The following is a 21,113-nucleotide window of genomic DNA, read 5'->3' on the forward strand; positions in this document are numbered from 1 at the left end:
CCGGGACAAGTTGCAAGATGGGCTCTGACGTCAACAGACTTTGGGAGCGAGAATGAGAGGTATGATGATGCCCTTGCGCCTTCTCAGGAGTGCAAGTGCGGGAGGAAGAGTGAGTCCTGCTTAGATTTTTTATGTTTTTTTCTTCAACTTACCCGTAGATTTAGAGCACACCAAAGACTGGTCTCACGATCGACTCCTGGACCAAGACTGACCCTTGGACTTGGACTGGTTGTGACGACAAGTACTGTAATGCTTGGATACAGAGTTTTGTCAAATGGATCCTTATAGCCTTTGGGGTTCATCAACTGCAGACACTGTAGGCCTTAGAGTCGAAGCTCAACCCATGGCACCACAAGCAAGCCTGATGTGGAACTGTCACAGACATTTGCTTGGGAGGGCCGTAGCAGGGAATAAAACAGGTCGTTATGGGAGGTGATGGACCAGTTACTTACTTACCTTTGGTAATGCCTTATCTGGTAGAGACTATAACTAGCTGCAGATTGACTGACTGGATCCGGAAGATTTTTCGTGAGCAGTACTCCTGCATGCCAGTAGGTGGAGTCAATCTGCTCCGTTGTTGGTGTAATCCACGCCAGAAATAGCAATTTGGTTTCTATATAGGTGCCATTCAAGCACGCTGACTTCAGTTTCTTTTCACAAACTTCCATGCCAGAAGTGCAGAACCATGAGGAACACTGACCACTAGTGTAGCAAAACTAGGAACCTGAAAGGGGTCGCCCCTGTCCCTAGAAATCCGGTCACAGAGTGGGGAGGATAGATGGGTCGGTGTGCTCTTTCTCCGCACCCACATTCCTGACAAAGATTTGGTCATCCACCTGGAAGTCTTTGGTATGATCAAGGTAGAGCACCAATGCTCTGTTTGGGTCCAGGTAGTAAAGTCTCTCTTCTTCCTTAGAAGGATGTGGGGGTGATACACTGCCCTACATCAAAAGGTGTGACCACTTTTGGCAAAACAGAGGCCCTAGAGCAAAGCACCACTTTGTCCAGGATAAATAGAGAGGTAGGATGGCTTAGATGACAAGGCCTGCAGCTCACGCACTCTGCAGGCAGATGAAGGCACCCCAAGGAAGGCTGTTTTCAATGTGAGAAACATGACGGGATTGTTGTGAAGAAGCTCGAAAGGAGCACACATCAAAAAAGTCAGAACCAAATTAAGATCCCACTGAGGCATAATGCATGGGGATGGAGGGAAGAGATGAGTTATACCTTTGAGGAACCTATGTACAACAGGAACTTGAACAAGAAGCGTTGATCAGACAAAAGCAAAGAAGCAGAAATAGCAGATAAATAGCCTTCAAAGGGCCCAAAGCTGAGACCTGCTGGGCAAGGGAAAAAACGAACAGTAAGACCTCATAAACAGGGGCAAAAAGGGGATCGACAGACTTGTCTGCACACCATGCAACAAATTTATTCTGACAACAGGCGCATAACCCCTTTGATGGAGGGACAACTGGCTGCCAAGAAGACATTCAGACTTCGGGAGGAAGGTCAAAAGCTGTCAACTGCCGCCGTTCAAGCTCCATGAAGGGAGGCGGAGAGTGGACAGGTTCGGGTGAGGAACCATAGCCTGAGGCTGCAACAGAAGATCTTCCAGAAGGGGCAGTCTGATTGGAGGATTGATGGACATGCTCAGCAGCTCGGGATAACAGACTCCCCGTCCCCAGTCCAGAGCCACAATGATTAATTGGGCCCGGTCGTTCCTCATCTTCTTGAGAACTCTGGGCAGCAGTTGTACAGGCTGAAAGGTGTACAGGAGGCTAGAATTTCACTCAATATGAAAAGCGTCTCAGAGCGAGTGCCACTTCAGAAATTCCAGTGTGCAAAACTGCTGATATTGCATGGTCTCTGCAGAGGCGATAACCAAGACTCTCCACACTGCTGAAGGAGACCTTGTGCTACCTCCGGAAGGAGACGCCATTTGTGATCCACCAGGCATTTTCGGCTAAGTTCATTTGCTCTGACATTCAGAGACCCGGACAGATGTTGACTCATCAGGGATATGCCCTGATGTTCCAGCCAGGTCAGCCTCTGACAAAGTGTCCACAACCCACCTTTCCCTGCTTGGTGTAATACCACATGGTGGTGGTGATGTCTGTGAACACTTGCACTTTTCTTATCTTGATAGTGGATCACACCGATCTCCAGCATGCTGATGTGGAGTCCCGTTTCTACTGGAGACCAGATTCCTCTGATCTCCACTTCTCCCAGATGGCTGCCCCATCTTCGGAGTGACACATCTGTCACTACTCAGATCTGGATTGGGAAGGGAGAGGGATCTGCCTCTGGCCCAAACGTGGTTCATTAACTACCACTGCAGATCTTTTGCACTTCACTCTAAGCTCTGGACCATGTCAGAGAGATTCCCCTGATGCTGCGCCCACTGGAACCTCAGGTCCTACTGCAGAGCCCACATATGCCATATGGCATGTGCCAACAGCAAGATGCAGGGGGCCAGGAGGCCATGGGGCCAGGCAGCCTCAGAGTCATTCTCACCGAAATACAGGATAGAGGCTGAGACATCGCCTGAATATCCTGGATTCGCCACTCAGGAGGATAAGCCTGTAACGGCATGATGTCCGGAACAGCTCCGATGAAAAGGAGCGTCTGAGAGGGAGTCAAGTGTGACTTCGGCAGGTTTATAGTGAACCCCAGCAAATACAGGAGGTTTGCTGCAGTCTGGAGAAGGGAAATGACACCCTGGGGTGAGCCCACCTTCAACAGCTAGTCGTCGAGATAGGGGAAGACTGATACCCCTGATCTCCACAGTTGAAATGCAACCACCCCCATTACCTTAGTAAACACCCTAGGGGTGCTGGGACGGTAAGAGGGGAGCTCTGTAAACTGAAAGTGCTTGTGGTCTTTTGTGAACCTCCAGTAACATCTGTGGGCAGGCAGGACGGGGATGTGAAAAGTATCCTGCAAGTCCAAGGTTACCATCCAGTCTCCTAGGTCCAAGACAGGACCTAAGCCAACATGAGCATTTTCCTTGTAGGAGAGTATCTTTCTGGCATAGTTACCCCCACTTTTTGCCTGGTGTCAGTGTGTTTAGACTATAGTACACTGGGATCCTGCTAACCAGGACCTCAGTGTCAGTGCACTTTCCCCTAAATTTAGTTGTAATGTAAGTTTTACACCCAACAATTGGCATACTGGTGCACCCATGTATGTCCCTAGTATATGGTACCTTAGGTACCCTGGGCATTGGTACACCAGGGGTCCTACATGGGCTGCAGCATATATTGTGCCACCCATGGGGGCCTATGCAAATTGTGACTGCAGGCCTGCCATTGTAGCCTGCGTAAAATGGTCCATGCACCTTTCACTTCAGCTATAAGGGTTGCCTTATATCATGGTCACTGCACTCTCACCCTTGTAAGTCACCCCTTAGGTAGGCCCTTCTGCCCAGGAGCAGGGTGCTTGGTTCTCAGTAGTATGAGGGCAGCCCTGTATGAGCAGAGGTACCCCTACAAACCCCAGACTCCATTCCCTGGGCTTTGTAAGTGGGAGGAAGCCATTTTAAGGTATGTAGTGGACACTGGTCAACATGAGATGTCCACCTACATAATGGCTTCACCGAACCCAGGCATGTTTGGTATCAAACATATTAAAATTATGCAACTACACCAATTCCAATGTTGCATGATACTGTGTACTCTGGGGGTTCCATAGGGGATCCCCCATATCTGCCTGTACAGCATTGCAGGGTCTACATGCCAGCCTGTACTGCTGCAGACACCAGACACTGTCCTGCCCTTCTGCTGCTGAGCCTAACTCAGCCAGAAGATGGCACAGCAAAGGATTTCCTGTGGGACAGAAGAGTGAACACCTCTTCTTTAGAAATGGGTGTCTCTGGACTGTGGTGGGGGGGGTGCCTCTCAGTGCCACCCAGCTGCTATGAAGAGCACATTTGGAGCCCTCCTTGCATAAACTGGTTTGTACCAGTGCAGGAACCCCCGGTTCCTGCTCTGGCTCAAAAAACACAAACAAAAGACAGGTGAGTGACCATCCACCTATCCAGCTCCTCCCCTAGGGAGGTGCACAGAGCTCCGCCAGGAGCTCAGCCTTTGGCTTAATTGGACTCAGTGTGGGAAAGCTCACCAAGACCCATAAATGGTGGCCACTTGATTCTGCAATCTTGGAAATAAGATATGCGGGGGTCCCTGGGAACGTCTGACGGTTAATCCAGGTGGGTGACGTACCTGACCCCTCTGATTGGTGGTTCACTGCAGAATTTGTCAAAAAGTACAAAAAGACCTGTCAAAAAAGTGACTGAGGGGTAGCTCTCTTTTGGATCAGCTCTGGTTGGTGCAAAAAGAAAAGATCTGACGTCGGCACACCTGGGTTGGTAGGAACTGCAATGTAATTTCCTGCGTAGATGATACCAATGACTAAGCCAATAGACATCACCTATCTGTGTGCAGGGGTACTGCTCACGAAAAATGTCTGGATCCAGTCTGATGCTTGGGGAGAATTCAAAGGGAAGGAATCTGCCACTAGAAGATCTTTTCCTTGCACACTGTAAAATTGCTGAGCTAAAGACTCTCAAAGACACAAGAGGTAGCTCTGGATCTGCTCCTGGGGCACAGAATTAAAGGAACTGTCAGCACCTGGGAGCGGTGCCCCTATAGACTCCTTATGTATTCCCAGGAAGGAACAGCATTAGTGCGGAGCTGCACTGCACCACCTACCAGCACACAGTGGTGCCACTGAAAACTTTTCTAATCCAGAATAGGAGTCTAATTCCCAATAAGAACATCAGTTGCAGCTGTCTGGCAGGTCACCACCACAGCATGACAGGTGCAGGGAAAATGCTAATGGTTTACTGAAACAGTTATGGTTCATTTGATTGCACAGTATTTAACTGGTTGCCTAAGTAGTACTGATAAAATAAACAAGAGCAGACCTGGATTGTGTTCAAGGCAGAGAGAGAATAATCAATGGCTAAAACATACAAAGAAGGTACAAGACATACTTCCTGAGGGAAGAAGATAGTACCACTAAGTCAAAGGACATTTAAGAATCTCTAGCTGAAAAGAGTCTATGTGTAGGAAGTTGTCTCTGTATATACTATTTCAAAGTAAGAAATAGTTTGCGCAGAGTCTAAGGGTTCCCCTCAGAGGTAAGATAGTGGCAAAAGAAGATAATTCTAATGCTCTATTTTTTGGTAGTGTGGTCGAGCAGTAGGCTTATCAGACGGTAGTGTTAAGCATTTATTGTACACACACAGGCAATAAATGAGGAACACACACTCAAAGACTTACACCAGCAGCTCAGGGCCGGTCAGGTGCAGAGGTCAAAGAGGTGCCCAAAACACATAGGTTTTTATATTAAAAAATATATTTTCTTATTTTATTTTATGAACCACAGGTTCAAGATTTACATTAAACACTTTAAATGCAAGGTACTTCACTTAGATACTTTAGGAACTTTTAATAAAAGCAATATCATATACAGTCTTTGTAAAAATGGCAATAAGCTATTTTCAAAGTGGACACAGTGCAAAAATCAACAGTTCCTGGGGGAGGTAAGTAAAGGTTAGTTTGTGAGGTAAGTAAAACACTTACAAGTCTCAGTCCTGGGGCATAGGCAGCCCACTGTTGGGGGTTCAAGGCAACCCCAAAGTTACCACACCAGCAGCTCAGGGCCGGTCAGGTGCAGAGGTCAAAGAGGTGCCCAAAACACATAGGCGCCTATGGAGAACAGGGGTGCTCTGGTTCCAGTCTGCCAGCAGGTAAGTACCTGCATCCTCGGGGGGCAGACCAGGGGGGTTTTGTAGAGCACGGGTGGGGGTGGGGGGGAGGTACAAGTAGGCACACAAAACATACCCTCAGCAGCACAGGAGGCAGATGCAGTGTGCAAAGCAGGTGTCGGGTTTCAGGTAGGAAACAATGGGGGGACCCGGGGGTCACTCTAGCGGTGCAGGCAGGCACAGGGGGGGCTTCTCGGGACAGCCACCACCTGGGCAAGGCAGAGGGTCACCTGGGGGTCACTCCTGCGTTGAAGTTCGGTTCCTTCAGGTTCTGGGGGCTGCGGGTGCAGTGTTGGTTCCAGGCGTCGGGTCCCTTGTTACAGACAGTCGCGGTCAGGGGGAGCCTCTGGATTCTCTCTGCAGGCGTCGCTGTGGAGGCTCAGGGGGGTCGTCTCTGGTTACTCACGGGCTCGCAGTCGCCTGGGAGTCCTCCCTGAGGTGTTGGTTCTCTGAATCTCGAACCAGGGGCGTCGGGTGCAGAGTAAGAAGTCTCACGCTTCCGGCGGCAAACGTGCAGTCTTTGGAAGTTGCTTCTTTGTTGCAAAGAAGTAGCTGGTTTTGAACAGGGCCGCTGTTCACAGGAGTTTCTTGGTCCTTTAGTCCAGGGCAGTCCTCTGAGGCTTCAGAGGTCGCTGGTCCCTGTCAGATGCGTCGCTGGTTGTAGGTTTTCGAAGTGGGAGACAGGCTGGTAGGGCTGGGGCCAAAGCAGTTGTTGTCTTCCTTCTTCTCTGCAGGCTTGTAGGTCAGCAGTTCTGGTTTCTTCAGGTTGCAGGAATCTGATTTCCTGGGATCTGGGGTGCCCCTAAATACTACATTTAGGGGTGTGTTTAAGTCTGGGAGGGCAGTAGCTAATGGCTACTGTCCTTGAGGGTGGCTACACCCTCCTTGTGCCTCCTACCTGTGGGGAGGGGGGGCACATCCCTAATCATATTGGGGGAATCCTCCAAACTCAAGATGGAGGATTTCTAAAGGCAGGGGTCACCTCAGCTCAGGACACCTTAGGGCATGTCCTGACTGGTGGGTGACTCCTCCTTGTTTTTCTCATTATCTCCTCCAGCCTTGGCACCAAAAGTGGGGGCAGTGGCTGGAGGGGTGGGCATCTCCACTAGCTGGGATGCCCTGGGGCGCTGTAACAAAAGGGGTGAGCCTTTGAGGCTCACCGCCAGGTGTTACAGTTCCTGCACGGGGAGGTGAGAACCACCTCCACCCAGTACGGGCTTTGTTCCTGGCCACAGAGTGACAAAGGCACTCTCCCCCGATGTGGCCAGCAACATGTCTGGTGTGTGGCAGGCTGGCAGAAACTGGTCAGCCTACACTAGAAGTCGGATTGGTATTCAGGGAGCATCTCTAAGATGCCCTCTGGGTGTATGTTACAATAAATTGCACACTGGCATCAGTGTGCATTTATGGTGCTGAGAAGTTTGATACCAAACTTCCCAGATTTCAGTGTAGCCATTATGGAACTGTGGAGTTTGTCTTTGACAAACTCCCAGACCATATACTCTTATGGCTACCTTGCACTTACAATGTCTAAGGTTTTGCTTAGACACTGTAGGGGCATTGTGCTCATGCACATATGCCCTCACCTGTGGTATAGTGCACCCTGCCTTACGGCTGTAAGGCCTGCTAGAGGGGTGACTTACCTATGCCACAGGCAGTGTGAGGTTGGCATGGCACTCTGAGGGGAGTGTCATGTCAACTTAGTCTGTTTCTCCCCACCAGCACACACAAGCTGTGAGACAGTGTGCATGTGCTGAGTGAGGGGTCCCAAGGGTGGCATAAGACATGCTGCAGCCCTTAGAGACCTTACCTGGCATCAGGGCCCTTGGTACCAGGGGTACCAGTTACAAGGGACTTACCTGAGTGCCAGGGTTGTGCCAATTGTGGAGACAAAGGTACAGTTTAGGGAAAGAACACTGGAGCTGGGGCCTGGTTAGCAGGGTTCCAGCACACTTTCAATCAAAACTTAGCATCAGCAAAGGCAAAAAGTTAGGGGGTAACCATGCTAAGGTGGCATTTCCTTACACTATGTAAGTTTTTTAAGGTTCATCCTTCAGTGAGCAAGTCTTTAATTATGGCTTCATTAGACTGACTTAGGCTATATAGTATTTCTTTTTAGAATTGGGGCAATTGTTAAGTGGGATGGACACCAACATCAACATTCGTATTATGTAGCCAGAGGAGAATCTTCTTGGACTGGACGAAGACTAAATTATTTGCGAAACATAATTTCAAGCAGGTTTGAACATTATCAGTTACTACTGTAATTTCGAAGATACATTAAGGAGATAAGCAATCCAGTGATGCTGTTTCCTGTGACATGGAATACAGCTTGCTGAAAATTAAACTTTTTGGGTTCTGGTGGGCAAATGTGGTATGGTTACAAAGCTGAAACAAACGTGTTGATGGAAGTTTACCACTACAAGCAGGGCCTTTAGCTTAACTGGACTCAGAGTGGGATATAAGGCTGGCAGATTAAGAGCTCTCTCTTAAATCTTTGGGTGGCACTGTATTGCCTCTCTTAGTTCGAGAAGCGTTTTGCCTCGTATATTACAGAACAAACAAGATTCCTCCATGTTGACCAGATACGAGAATCACAGCTATCCGTCGATGTTCAACTTAGAAAAACAAATAGCACTCAGCTGGATATTATTAAGCAGTAACAGTCTGGGTTAACCATTAGATGTCCAGGTCGTATGCATACTTCGCTGAGTTGAACTGCATGCATCTTTCATTTTTGATGTGGAGAAGAGATATACAAATCAACATATACACTAAAATGCTGCAATTTAAGAAGAATAACCATTGAATTTTCACCCCTTTCCACTCTTACTTACTAAAAACATGTTGCGGAAGTTGTGTAGGTCAAGGAAGAACTCTTCAATAGTGACTTTTTTCGGGTCAAACAGAAAGTATTTTCCGAGGTCCTTGAATAGAGAGTCCATGTTTGAATGCATCATTTCAAGCTTGTGATATTGTTCTTTAGCTTCCTTTACAAAAATGTACCATGAAAGTCAAGGATGATAATTTTAAGAACTTGAGTCAATCAACTGTTGACACCCTAACTGAAAACGAGAATACAAGTGCCAGGGTGTGCACCACTACCTTTTTATAAAATCACAGGTACATTTGAAAACTTGACAAAATAAAGTGTGCAGCTAATGCACAGACTGCTTGCAGCCTTTCACCAATATTAACCTGCTTAGGACTATGTGGAGAGGGAGAGAGGGGGAGAAAGAGAGAGAGAGAGAATGTCTTCTTTCTTACCCACTGGTGCACATTTGGAAGGCGCAAATGCATAGAAAAGCAGTTGATAATAATACTTGTTATACTATTGTGCGTTTCCCCCACGTCTCCGATAAAAATGGTATATTTTATAGTCATATGAATTGCTCTACACTGGGTACACAATGATAAATCATTGCAGCTCAGTTATTGGCTCTGGAAACCTTGAGTTCTTGCAAAAGCCATAAACCCTAAATCCCTGTAACCAGAAGGGTCTAGCACAGCAGTTCCCAACCTTTTGGCTTCTGTGGATCCCCGCATTATCATTAGTAACCCCCATTGAGTCATTACTGAAAGCTGGGGACCCAATCTGTTAAGATTATTTAATTTTCTAAGCAGTCGCGGACACCGAGGAGGCTTTGCAGATCCACAGGGGTCCCTGAACTGCAGATTGGGAACCACAGGTCATGCAGATGTAATGGCATACTCCCTTTGTAAATTGGCCATAGAAACAGATAGTTACATATGAAAACGTGACAAATGGTTGTTTTTTTCCTACTAATGTTTTTTTTATCTCAACACTTAGGTGGTCATTCCGACCTCAGCGGTCTTTTCAATAGACCGCCGAGGGACCGCCGTACGGAAGACCGCCAGTGCTGGCGGTCTTCCGCACGGGCCATTATGACCGTTGGCAGCGCTCCGCCCGTTTCCGGACGAAGAGCCGCCAACAGCCATACTGGCGGCAGGCGGGGAAGTGGAGGTAGCTCCACCTCCACTGTCACGCCAACAGAACACCACCCAGCGAATCACGACCTGCGATTCGCTGTGGCGGTGTTCTCTTGCCGTGGCGGCGGAGCCGCCCCCATGGGTCCCGATCACTCCCGGAGGATCACCGGAACAGGTAAGGTGGGGGTGTGTATGTGTGCGTGCATGTATGCGTGTGTGTATGTGTGCATGTGTGTGTATATGTTAGGGATCGGGGTGGGGACGGGGGTCCTGCAACCTTTTGGGGGTGGCAGGGGTGGTGGGGGCGGGAGGGGTGGGAGTCGGGGTGGGGGAGGCCCCTATCAGTGCCAGGGAAAGTATTCCCTGGCACTGATAGTGCTTACCGCCATGGATTTCATGGCGGTCCCAAACCGCATGAAATCCATGGCGGTACACCGGGGTCAGGTGGGTTGGAATACCGCCGACGGTATGTGACGACCGCCAGGCTGGAGACCCAGGTCTCCAGCCCGGCGGTCGTTACCGCCGTGGCGGTCGGAACGGTGAAGCGGCGGCTGGCCATGGCGGTAACCGCCATGGTCAGAATTCATGAAAAAAGACCGCCAGCCTGTTGGCGGTCTTACCGCCGCTTTACCGCCGACCGCCACAGTCGGAATGACCGCCTCAGTTTCTTTGGGAAAACCTTGAAGCAATAACACAAATGAATCCTTGTTGAAATCAGAAGTCTAGTTTTCAGAAATGTACAGCTTTCCGGGATCCACCATGAGTTTCACACTCATTTCCATCCAAAACTGAAAGGAGCTTGAAAGCACAAACAATAGGAAAAATAGGCTAGCTCCCATTAAAATGGCAAAATGTGGTAAAAATGGTTTTCCTAATTAAGCCTCCTTGTTCCTGAAAGCTGGGAAGATGGTGATTCTAGCAATGCACACCTTTTCTTGATGCCATTTGTAGGAGAAAAAAAAGACACACTCTTATGCAGTACTTATTCCCATTTTCCCAAGAAAACCTTAAAGTACAAGTTACTTGCCTTCGGTAACGAAATATCTGGTAGAGACATATTCTAGTTGCACATTCCTTACCTTTGAATTTCCCCAGGCGTCAGACTGGATCATGAGATTTTTCTTCGAGCAGTACCTCTGCGGGCTGTCAGGTGGCGTTGGTCGACTCCACGGGCGTCGCTGGCGTCGTGCTCGCCGTGATGACGTTGCGGCCATACAGGGAGTGCAGAATTATTAGGCAAATGAGTATTTTGACCACATCATCCTCTTCATGCATGTTGTCTTACTCCAAGCTGTATAGGCTCGAAAGCCTACTACCAATTAAGCATATTAGGTGATGTGCATCTCTGTAATGAGAAGGGGTGTGGTCTAATGACATCAACACCCTATATCAGGTGTGCATAATTATTAGGCAACTTCCTTTCCTTTGGCAAAATGGGTCAAAAGAAGGACTTGACAGGCTCAGAAAAGTCAAAAATAGTGAGATATCTTGCAGAGGGATGCAGCACTCTTAAAATTGCAAAGCTTCTGAAGCGTGATCATCGAACAATCAAGCGTTTCATTCAAAATAGTCAACAGGGTCGCAAGAAGCGTGTGGAAAAACCAAGGCGCAAAATAACTGCCCATGAACTGAGAAAAGTCAAGCGTGCAGCTGCCACGATGCCACTTGCCACCAGTTTGGCCATATTTCAGAGCTGCAACATCACTGGAGTGCCCAAAAGCACAAGGTGTGCAATACTCAGAGACATGGCCAAGGTAAGAAAGGCTGAAAGACGACCACCACTGAACAAGACACACAAGCTGAAACGTCAAGACTGGGCCAAGAAATATCTCAAGACTGATTTTTCTAAGGTTTTATGGACTGATGAAATGAGAGTGAGTCTTGATGGGCCAGATGGATGGGCCCGTGGCTGGATTGGTAAAGGGCAGAGAGCTCCAGTCCGACTCAGACGCCAGCAAGGTGGAGGTGGAGTACTGGTTTGGGCTGGTATCATCAAAGATGAGCTTGTGGGGCCTTTTCGGGTTGAGGATGGAGTCAAGCTCAACTCCCAGTCCTACTGCCAGTTCCTGGAAGACACCTTCTTCAAGCAGTGGTACAGGAAGAAGTCTGCATCCTTCAAGAAAAACATGATTTTCATGCAGGACAATGCTCCATCACACGCGTCCAAGTACTCCACAGCGTGGCTGGCAAGAAAGGGTATAAAAGAAGGAAATCTAATGACATGGCCTCCTTGTTCACCTGATCTGAACCCCATTGAGAACCTGTGGTCCATCATCAAATGTGAGATTTACAAGGAGGGAAAACAGTACACCTCTCTGAACAGTGTCTGGGAGGCTGTGGTTGCTGCTGCACGCAATGTTGATGGTGAACAGATCAAAACACTGACAGAATCCATGGATGGCAGGCTTTTGAGTGTTTTGTTTTTGAATGTCAGAAATGTATATTTGTGAATGTTGAGATGTTATATTGGTTTCACTGGTAATAATAAATAATTGAAATGGGTATATATTTGTTTTTTGTTAAGTTGCCTAATAATTATGCACAGTAATAGTCACCTGCACACACAGATATCCCCCTAACATAGCTAAAACTAAAAACAAACTAAAAACTACTTCCAAAAATATTCAGCTTTGATATTTATGAGTTTTTTGGGTTCATTGAGAACATGGTTGTTGTTCAATAATAAAATGAATCCTCAAAAATACAACTTGCCTAATAATTCTGCACTCCCTGTATATAGGCGTCACCCCAGCGCGCTGAAGTCAGTTTCTTTTCACGACTTTCCATGCCAGTAGCGCGGAGCCATGAAGAACACAGAGTGGTGCGCCAAAATGAGGGCCCTCAAGGGAAAGTTCCTGTCCCTAGAAATCAGTTCGCAGTGCGTGGAGGATGAGCGGGTCGGTAAGGAATCTGCAACTAGAATATGTCTCTACCAGATATTTCATTACCGAAGGTAAGTAACTTGTACATCTGAAAGAGACTTCTAGTTGCAGATTCATTACCTTTGAACAGATACCCAAGCAATACCATCCCCGTGGTGAGCCTGCGAACCAAGATCACACCAAAAAGTCCTGCAGGACCAAACAGCCAAAGTAGCCGTCCCTTCGGACCTGATTGCCCAGGCAATAGTGCTTGGTAAAAGTGTGTAGAGATGCCCCCCTTGCTGCCTGACAAATATCCAGGACTGGAAGGCCCTGTGCTAGCGCTGTGGTTGCAGCAGTAGCTCTGGTGGAGTGAGCTGGCAAACCCTCTGGAGGTTTCTTTTTAGCCAGGAGTAGCACATTTTGATGCATAAGAGTACCCATCTTGAAATGGTCCTCTTCTGCACCGCCTTCCCCTTCTTTGCACCCACATATCCCACAAAGGGTTGATAGTCCACCCAGAAGTCTTTGGTACGATCAAGATAGAACGCAATGCTCTTTTAGGGTCCAGATGGTGGAGTCTCTCCTCTTCATGAGGAGGGATGTGGGGGAGCATAAAAGGTGGGCAAGGTGATGGACTGTCCGACATGGAAGGGTATCACTACCTTAGATAGATAAAGAAGCCCTCGTGCGAAGCACCACTTTGTCACAATGTATGGCAAGAAAGGGTGGCTTAGATGACAGAGCCTGGAGTTCACTAACTCTGCGGGCAGAAATACGGCAACTAAAAAGACAGTCTTTATAGTTAACAGCCTTAGAGGAAAGTTGTGAAGTGGTTCAAACGGGGTACACATAAGGTAAGTTAAGAGCAGGTTGAGATCCCATTTGGGCATGATGAATGGGATAGGAGGAAAGAGATGTGTGAGGCCTTTAAGAAACCTCCCAACAATGGGAGATTTAAACAAGGAAGGCTGATCAAGTAACCTTAAGAAAGCAGAGATAGCAGAGAGATATCCCTTAAGAGTGCCCAAGTGCCAGGCAAGGGAAAGAATAAAGAGAAGAACTTCAGAGAGAGGGGCAGATCGAGGATCGACAGAATTGTTGATGCACCATGCCACAAATTTCTTCCAACGGTAGGCGTATAGTCTTGGTTTAGGGACGCCTGGCTGCCAAGATAACGTCACAGACTTCGGGTGGCAAGTCAAAAGACGTCAACTGTCGCCGCTCAATCTTCACGCAAGAAGTCACAGAGTTGACAGTTTCGGGTGGAGGATCCTCCCCTGCTGCTGCGACAGAAGATCCCCCTGAAGAGGCAGTCTGATTGGAGGAGCACTATACCATGTTCAAAAGCTCGGGATACCAGACTCTTCTTGCCCAGTCCGGGGCCACCAGTATTACTTGGGCCCAGTCTTGCCTACCTTCCTCAGAACTCTGGGCAGAAGTGGTATTGGCGGGAAGGCGTACAGGAGGCCTGAATTCCACTTGAAACGAAAAGCGCCGCAGAGCGAGTGCCGCCTTGGAAACTCCAATGCGCAAAACAGCTGACATTTCGCGTTCTCTACAGAGGCGAACAAGTCTAACCAAGGTTCTCCCCACTGCAGGAAGAGACCTTGTGCCATCTCCAGATGGAAACGCTAGTCGTGGTCGACCATGCATCGTCAGCTGAGTTCCTCTGCTTTGGCATTCAAGGAGCCTGCCAGGTGTTGACCCACCAGGGAAATTCCCTGATGTTCCAGCCAAGTTCAGAGACGAAGGGCCTCTTGTCAGAGTCCACGACCCCACTCCGTCTTGTTTGTTGAAATACCACATGGCGCTGGAGTTGTCTGAATACCTGCACTGCTTTCCCCTTGAGGGAGGGAAGAAATGCTTTCAATGCTAGCCGAATCGCTTGGAGCTCCAGATGATAGATATGGCATCCAGTTTCCGCCGGAGACCAGATGCCTCTGATCTCTGCCTCTCCCATGTGCCCACCACATTCCAGGAGTGACGCATCTGTCACGACCGTAAGATATGGTTGGGGAAAATAGAGGGATCTGCCCTTAACCCAATCCTGATTTGTTAACCACCACTGCAGGTCTTTCGCAGTCCCTTCCGAGATCTGGATTTTGTCGGAGAGAATTCCCCTGATGCTGGAACTTCAGATCCCACTGCAAAGCCCGAATATGCCATCTGGCATTTTGAACCAGCAGGATGCAGGAGGCCATGAGGCCCAGCAGCCTCAAGTCATTCTCACTGAAATCCAGGACAGAGGCTGAAACATCAGTATCATAGCCTGAATATCCTGGACTCGCTTTTTGGGAGGATATGCCCCAAAACTGCACTGTATCCAGATGAAAGGAAGCATCTGAGAAGGAGTTAGGTGTGACTTCAGCACGTTGATTGTGAACCCCAGCGAATGCAAAAGGTTTGCCATAGCCTGGAGGTGGGAGACGACTGTCTGGGGCAAGTTTGCCTTCAACAGCTAATCGTCGAGGTAGGGGAAGACTGGGACCCCTAACCTGCGCAAATGAGCTGCCACCACTACCATCACCTTCATGAACACTCGAAGGGCACTGGTAAGGCCAAATGGGAGCACGGTAAACTGAAAGTGCTAGTGACCTACCATGAATTGTAGGTAATGTCTGTGGGCTGGCAAGATGGGAATGAGAGTATGTGTCTTGTAAGTCCAACGCTACCATCTAGTGTCCGGGATCCAGGGCAGAGAGGACCTGAGCCAATGTCAATATTTTGAACTTCTCCTTTTTTAGGAAGAGATTGAGGGACCGAAGATCTAATATAGGTCGAAGACTTTGTTTTTTTTTTTGGAACAAGAAAGTAGCGGGAATAGCAACCACAACCTACTTCTGGCAACGGAACCCTCTGTATAGCTCCTTTGGCCAAAAGGGCTTGGACTTCCTCGCGGAGAAGCGTCATATGATCCTCCGATATCTGACGGTATGAAGGTGGCATGGCTGGGGGAGATGTCTTGAAGTGGAGGGAGTAGCCCCTTCGGACAATTTAGAGTACCCACCTGTCCGAGGTAATGGTTTGCCATTGGGGCAGGTGATGACGTATCCTGCCACCTACTGGCTCCTGATGTACCTATGGAGTATGAAGGCTTGGAGGCTGAGGAGGGGGCGGGGGTGAACTGGGCGACCCAATGGCTCTCTGATACCGGGAACATGGGATCAGCAGCCGCGCAGGGGCTGTACAGCATGCGCGGGTCTGTGGCCAGGGGAAAAGGATGCAGTTGGGTGCCCCTTCCGTAGCCATGAAAGGGGTGAAAGGAGGACTGCTGGGGTCTAGTTGCGGGTGCGAGGCCACGGGACCAGGCCGTGGCTCGGGAATCCTTAAAGCGCTCTAGTGCGGAGTTTGCCTCGTCTCTGAAGAAACGTGTGCCACCAAAGGGCATGTCCATCAAGGATTGCTGAACATACAACGAAAAGCCAGATGTTCTCAGCAAGGCGTGGCGTCTTAATGCCACCGTCGATGCAACCGATCTGCCGAGAGAGTCGGTCGTATCCAGTCCACAACCAATCATGAACTTAGCTGCATCCCTCTCATCCGTTACAGCTTGGGACAGGACAGTCCGGGCCTCCTCTAGAACCGCAGGCAGCACTTGCGCGACCGTATCCCAGAGAGTATGGGAATAGCGGCCCAAAGTTTATGTGCTGTTCATGGACCACAGCGCTAGACTGTTGGAAGAAAAAAACGTCTTCCCCAAATTATCCAGTCTTTTTGATTCCCTATCCGGGGTGCGGCAGGGAATGCACCACATGAAGAAGAAGCCTGGATGACAAGGCTCTCAGGCGTGGGGTGCTGGGTTAGGAATTTCGGGTCTGACTGCGGAGGCCGATGGCAGCGGGCACTTGTCCTAGTCACAGGAGCCCCTGTGTTGGGTCTGGACCAAGTACCCAAAACGACATCTGTCATTGCTTCATTAAAGGGTAAGAGGGTCTCAGAAGAGGAAGACCCCACGTCGGTTAGGATGTTAGGCCTAACCTCCACAGAAGGAAGCTCGAGGTCTACGCTAGGAGGAGAGAGCATACCAGTGTCAGGGGAGGTGTCTAGACCACTAGCATCACCCAAATCCTGCACCCAGTCCATTTGGGGGTCAAGCAGTATTCTAAAGGGTCCAGTGACCCCTCCATACTCTCCCCGTATCCATACACACAAGAATAAGGGTCTGGATCAATTCTGGGCCCAGGAGAGCCCATAGAGAAGGGAATCGGCGTGGATCGACGTTGTTCCGGCTCTGGGTCCTCGGGTTTGAGGAGGGGATCTGCGTCGATTGTGGGCCCAACCAACATCTGACCCGACGCCGAGGAAGGTAGCCGTGGCACAACCGGGAAGGATCCGCAATTGGATCCGGAGGGGCCCTCCGGAGCTGAGGCTGAAGTCGACGGCTGTGAAACCGAGGGGACCCCAACCGACTCACCAGTGCCCGAAGGCTCCGAACGTGGGTCGGACTGCCCAAAAATGAAGCGTATCGCCTTGTAAAAATTTTTACGTTGGGCGGAGGTGGCTCCAGCTCCCGGAAGTCGGGGAAACGCGGAGCCGACTCAGATTGAGGCTCTGTTGACAGAGGCCTAGCGCGTCGATGCTTTTCCCGCGTCGTATCATACGATCGACAGGGTGAAGTCAAAGAACGATTGTCCTTCTTCAACTTCTTCTTTTTGTGACCTGAATGTCCCAATGACTTGGAGGATGACGAGTGGTGGTGACTCCGTGGCCGGTCTCGAGTCCTTCCTCTCGAATGAGACCGTGAGCGCTGCGGAGTCAAGTGTTGGGCTGCCATGAGCTTTAGAGACCGCTCCCTCAAAGCCTTCGGGTTCATGGCCCGACACTCGGAGCATGACTTAGGGTCGTGATTGCGCTCCAGACACCGTAGGCAGACAAGGGGCGGATCCGTCACCGACATAGTTCGGTGACAGTTGTCGCAGGCAGTAAATCCCTTGACGCATCCACAAACTCGTCAAAAATACAACAAAAATGTTGATGTAGTCAAAATATGACTGAGGTAGCTCTTCTCTGGATCTGCATGTAGGCTGGGGCGGAAAGAAAAGAACTGACGTCAGCGAGCCGGGGTGGCACTTACATACGACTGCAACGTCATCACAGTGAGCACGACGCCCGCCGAGTCAACCGACGCCACCTGAAGGCGCACAGAGGTACTGCTCGAAGAAAAATCTCCGGATCCAGTCTAATGCCTGGGGAAATTCAAAGGAAAGGAATCTGCAACTAGAAGTCTCAATCAGATATTTTGTTATATTGTGGCTAATTACCCCAAAACTCGTGGTGCCTTTAGAATTCCCAGGATGTGGGGAAAAAAAAAAAAGAGGACTCACATTTTGCGTGGATAGACTATGTAGGAAAAAGGTTATGGAGGCCTAAGCAGAAACTATCGAAAATAGCCAAAAAAAGGCATTGGGGGACGGGGAGTTCAAAAGGGTTAATTTGATGATTCAGTTACAATGAAAATTATTTTTCAGTATGCCCTTCCTCAAAAGAGTTGTCTTTAGACTAGCAAATCTCAAAGTGGTAGATTTTTAATACAATATAAGCACAATGAAACAGCCACAACGCACAACCCCTTCAACATCAGCAACTGAAAAGATTACTGAGCGGTAACATATCTTTAGAATAAGTATCTTTCTTGGATCAGCACAGTTAGGCTAACTGAAGGCCTAAGACAAGGACCACAGAATAAGCGTGTCAGTTTTCAATACTGTTGACTAGAGGCACAGAATTTGAATGTAGTTATGTAGCAGAAGATAAAAAACTTATCGTCCCTTGAAATTATTTGGGGCGTTCTTAAAACATAGCACCAGTGGACAAAATAAAACTCACTGTAGTGAGGACTGCATTCACAGTCGTGCTGCGCCCTTCCTTCACAGGTAGATTGGCATCAATTTAGTTGGAGAGGATGAGATAAATTGTGCATCGAAAAAAATACTCATTGTGCCTTGGCATCATGCTCAATGTATCTGTTGAACTCCCCTTCATATTTGTTCTTTCAATCTTTAGAAACTGAATGCATGCAATATATAAAAGGCCAATGGTGGGTGGGGCACATACATAAAGAGAATGCAGGCCCAGAAACACAAGCGGCACTACGAAGAGTAAAATTAAGAAACGTGTAGTGTAGTTCTCCAGCACTGGTTCCTTTTATAGATTTAAATGTTTGTTGGAATGTGTCTAAATTGGGTTCCTCTGTAAATCATACATAATACCATGTCATTTACCAAGCCCTGAATTAGAGCTGATTTCTACATCCAGTTTCAACCACTCTGCACAGTCCATCAGCCATTCCAACTAGATCCCTGCTTATAACTGTACAATGATTCTGAACTATTGATTAGACTCTATGAAAGAGTATTTGTAAAGTGCAGGTCAAGAAACATAGCACTGAAGTGATGTACTTGAGGTAGAGCCCAGGGACCCAATTCAGGATGGTCTACTAGACAGAGCTGTCATAGTTACCGCTTAGAGAAAAGAGGGGGAGGGGAGAGAAACAACACTCCAAGGTCTGAAACAGAAAAACCCTTTAAATGCGGTAGGGATTGTATTTGGCCATGTTGCAGAGACATAGCAGGGCGAACCCCACAATATCAATGGTGAAAGAAATCTGCCTTTTCTGTGTGGTCACCTTAGTGTCTTCGCCTTTTGATGGACCCTATAGGTTTGCTGGCTTATGAACACTGTAAACCTTCACCCGGCTAACCAGTAGTAAGTGCCTTTTCTCCCCCTTTAAACATGGTCTAATTGGCATATTCCTAAATGTTATATTTAGCTTGCCTATAAATCTCTAGTATATGGTACAAAGTGTACCAGAACCTGCAAGTTAAACGTCATTAGCAGTCTGAAGCACCTATTATGCCACCCCTACAGTGACAGTTTAAAACATGGCTTCAGCCCTACCAGTGTACCCTGACTGTAACAGTGTAAAAATTGCAAGTCAACCTGACAAAATACACACATTTCACAGGTCAAACCACACAAATTTCACAGGTCAAAACCTCCCTTTTAAATATTAAGAAGTCACCCTCTGTAGGCCTTGTCGCCCACATAGCAGGGCGCACGGTATTTAAAGGTTCCACATCTAAAAATGTAGTGTTAACATGTCCTTATAGAGACTAGCCTCCAAAAGCTATTTTGCGCAGTGGCAGGCCTAGTAATCCTATGTAGAAAACAAGAGTACAGTGTAGGAAAGTCCCCACTTTCTGGCATGGTTGCCCCCACTTTTTGCCTGATGTCAGTGTGTTTAGACTGTTTCCACTGGAATGTTGCTAACCAGGATCCCAGTGATTGTGCTCTCTACTCCAAATTTAGTTGCTTTGGTACTTCTTACACCCCACCATTGGCATACAGGTGTACTCCTACAAACTCCTGTTCCAATTCTCTGGACTTCATAAGTGCGGGAAGCCAGTTTAGCTATGTACTGGCCACCGGTCACTACCTGTGGTCCAGCTACATAACGGAAACGCTGAACCAGGGCATGTTTGGTATCAAACATGTCGGAGTCATACCCCAATACGATTCCAGTTTTGTGGCATAATTCCATGCACTGTGGGTGTTCCCTATAGGATCCGTTAGTTCCTCTACTGCCAGCCCTCCATGGTCTGCAGGCAGTGAGCACTGCTGCAGCGCCTCAGAAACGATTCTGCCCTCCTGCTGCTTGACCATCTCAAACAGGGGACAGCAGAACAAAGGATTTGTTGTAGGAGAGGGGAGCAACCCCCTCTCCTCTGGAAGTAGGTGTTACTAGGTTGGAGAGGGGCAGCCTCCCCACGCCACCAGACCGCTTTGAAAGACACATTTGGTGCTCTTCTTGCATAATCCAGTATGCACAAGCCCAGGGACCACTGGCTCATGCTCTGGTGCGAAACATACAAAGGAAAGGGGAGTGTCCACTCCCCTGTCTTGATCTCCCCCCCACCAACCACCCGGGCTGGCGCACAGAGCTCCTACAGGTGGCCACTTGGTTCTGCCATTTGGAAACAAGATGTGCAGAGGCCTCTGGGAGCATCTGATTGGAGAGGCCAGATAGTGGACGTCAGAAACCCCAACTGGTAGGTGGTCACTCCAAAGAGTGACCAAACCCCCTCGTCAGGCTATTTAGGGGCTCCCTTGAGGGTGGGTACCCAGATTCATCGTGCAAGATTTCATCAGGACTCCTCTGCTAAGACCTCTTCTACTCCTGGCCCCCTGAACTGCAGCTGGGCAACACAGGAACTGAACATGAGAGCTATGTCTGAGAAGACTTCTCTTTGAAACATTGTTTCTGTGGCTCCTGTCAGTAATCTGCAACACTTCCATGGCTGTGCATCCTCTGGGGTTGGCAAGACTTCAGCTGCACCAGGAAGCAAGAAGAAATCACCCTTGGAGTGGAGAGTCACTTCCCTGCATCTGCAGGGCACCCAAGGCAACAATGCCTGGCTGGTGGGATCTTCTGTCCTCAGGATCTGGGAAGATTCTGCAATACAGGTGGTGGTTCTGAGGGATCTCCTGGGTCCTCTCTGCCTTCTGTCCAATGTGGGAGACTGTAAGCC

General features: G+C 48.6%; 1 protein-coding gene across 1 annotated transcript in view; it reads right to left on the reverse strand.

The window, feature by feature from the left end:
- The window catches only part of DIAPH1 (diaphanous related formin 1), a 978,623-nt gene that overhangs the window by 156,872 nt on the left and 800,638 nt on the right, over positions 1–21,113 (reverse strand). Inside the window, exon 24 of the mRNA XM_069199475.1 lies at positions 8,608–8,772. Within this exon, the coding sequence (XP_069055576.1) occupies positions 8,608–8,772 (165 nt within the window). The remainder of the gene's footprint in view (positions 1–8,607; positions 8,773–21,113) is intronic.

The sequence above is a fragment of the Pleurodeles waltl genome, chromosome 7, assembly GCF_031143425.1.
Source record: "Pleurodeles waltl isolate 20211129_DDA chromosome 7, aPleWal1.hap1.20221129, whole genome shotgun sequence".
In the NCBI taxonomy this organism is placed as follows: Eukaryota; Metazoa; Chordata; class Amphibia; order Caudata; family Salamandridae; genus Pleurodeles; species Pleurodeles waltl.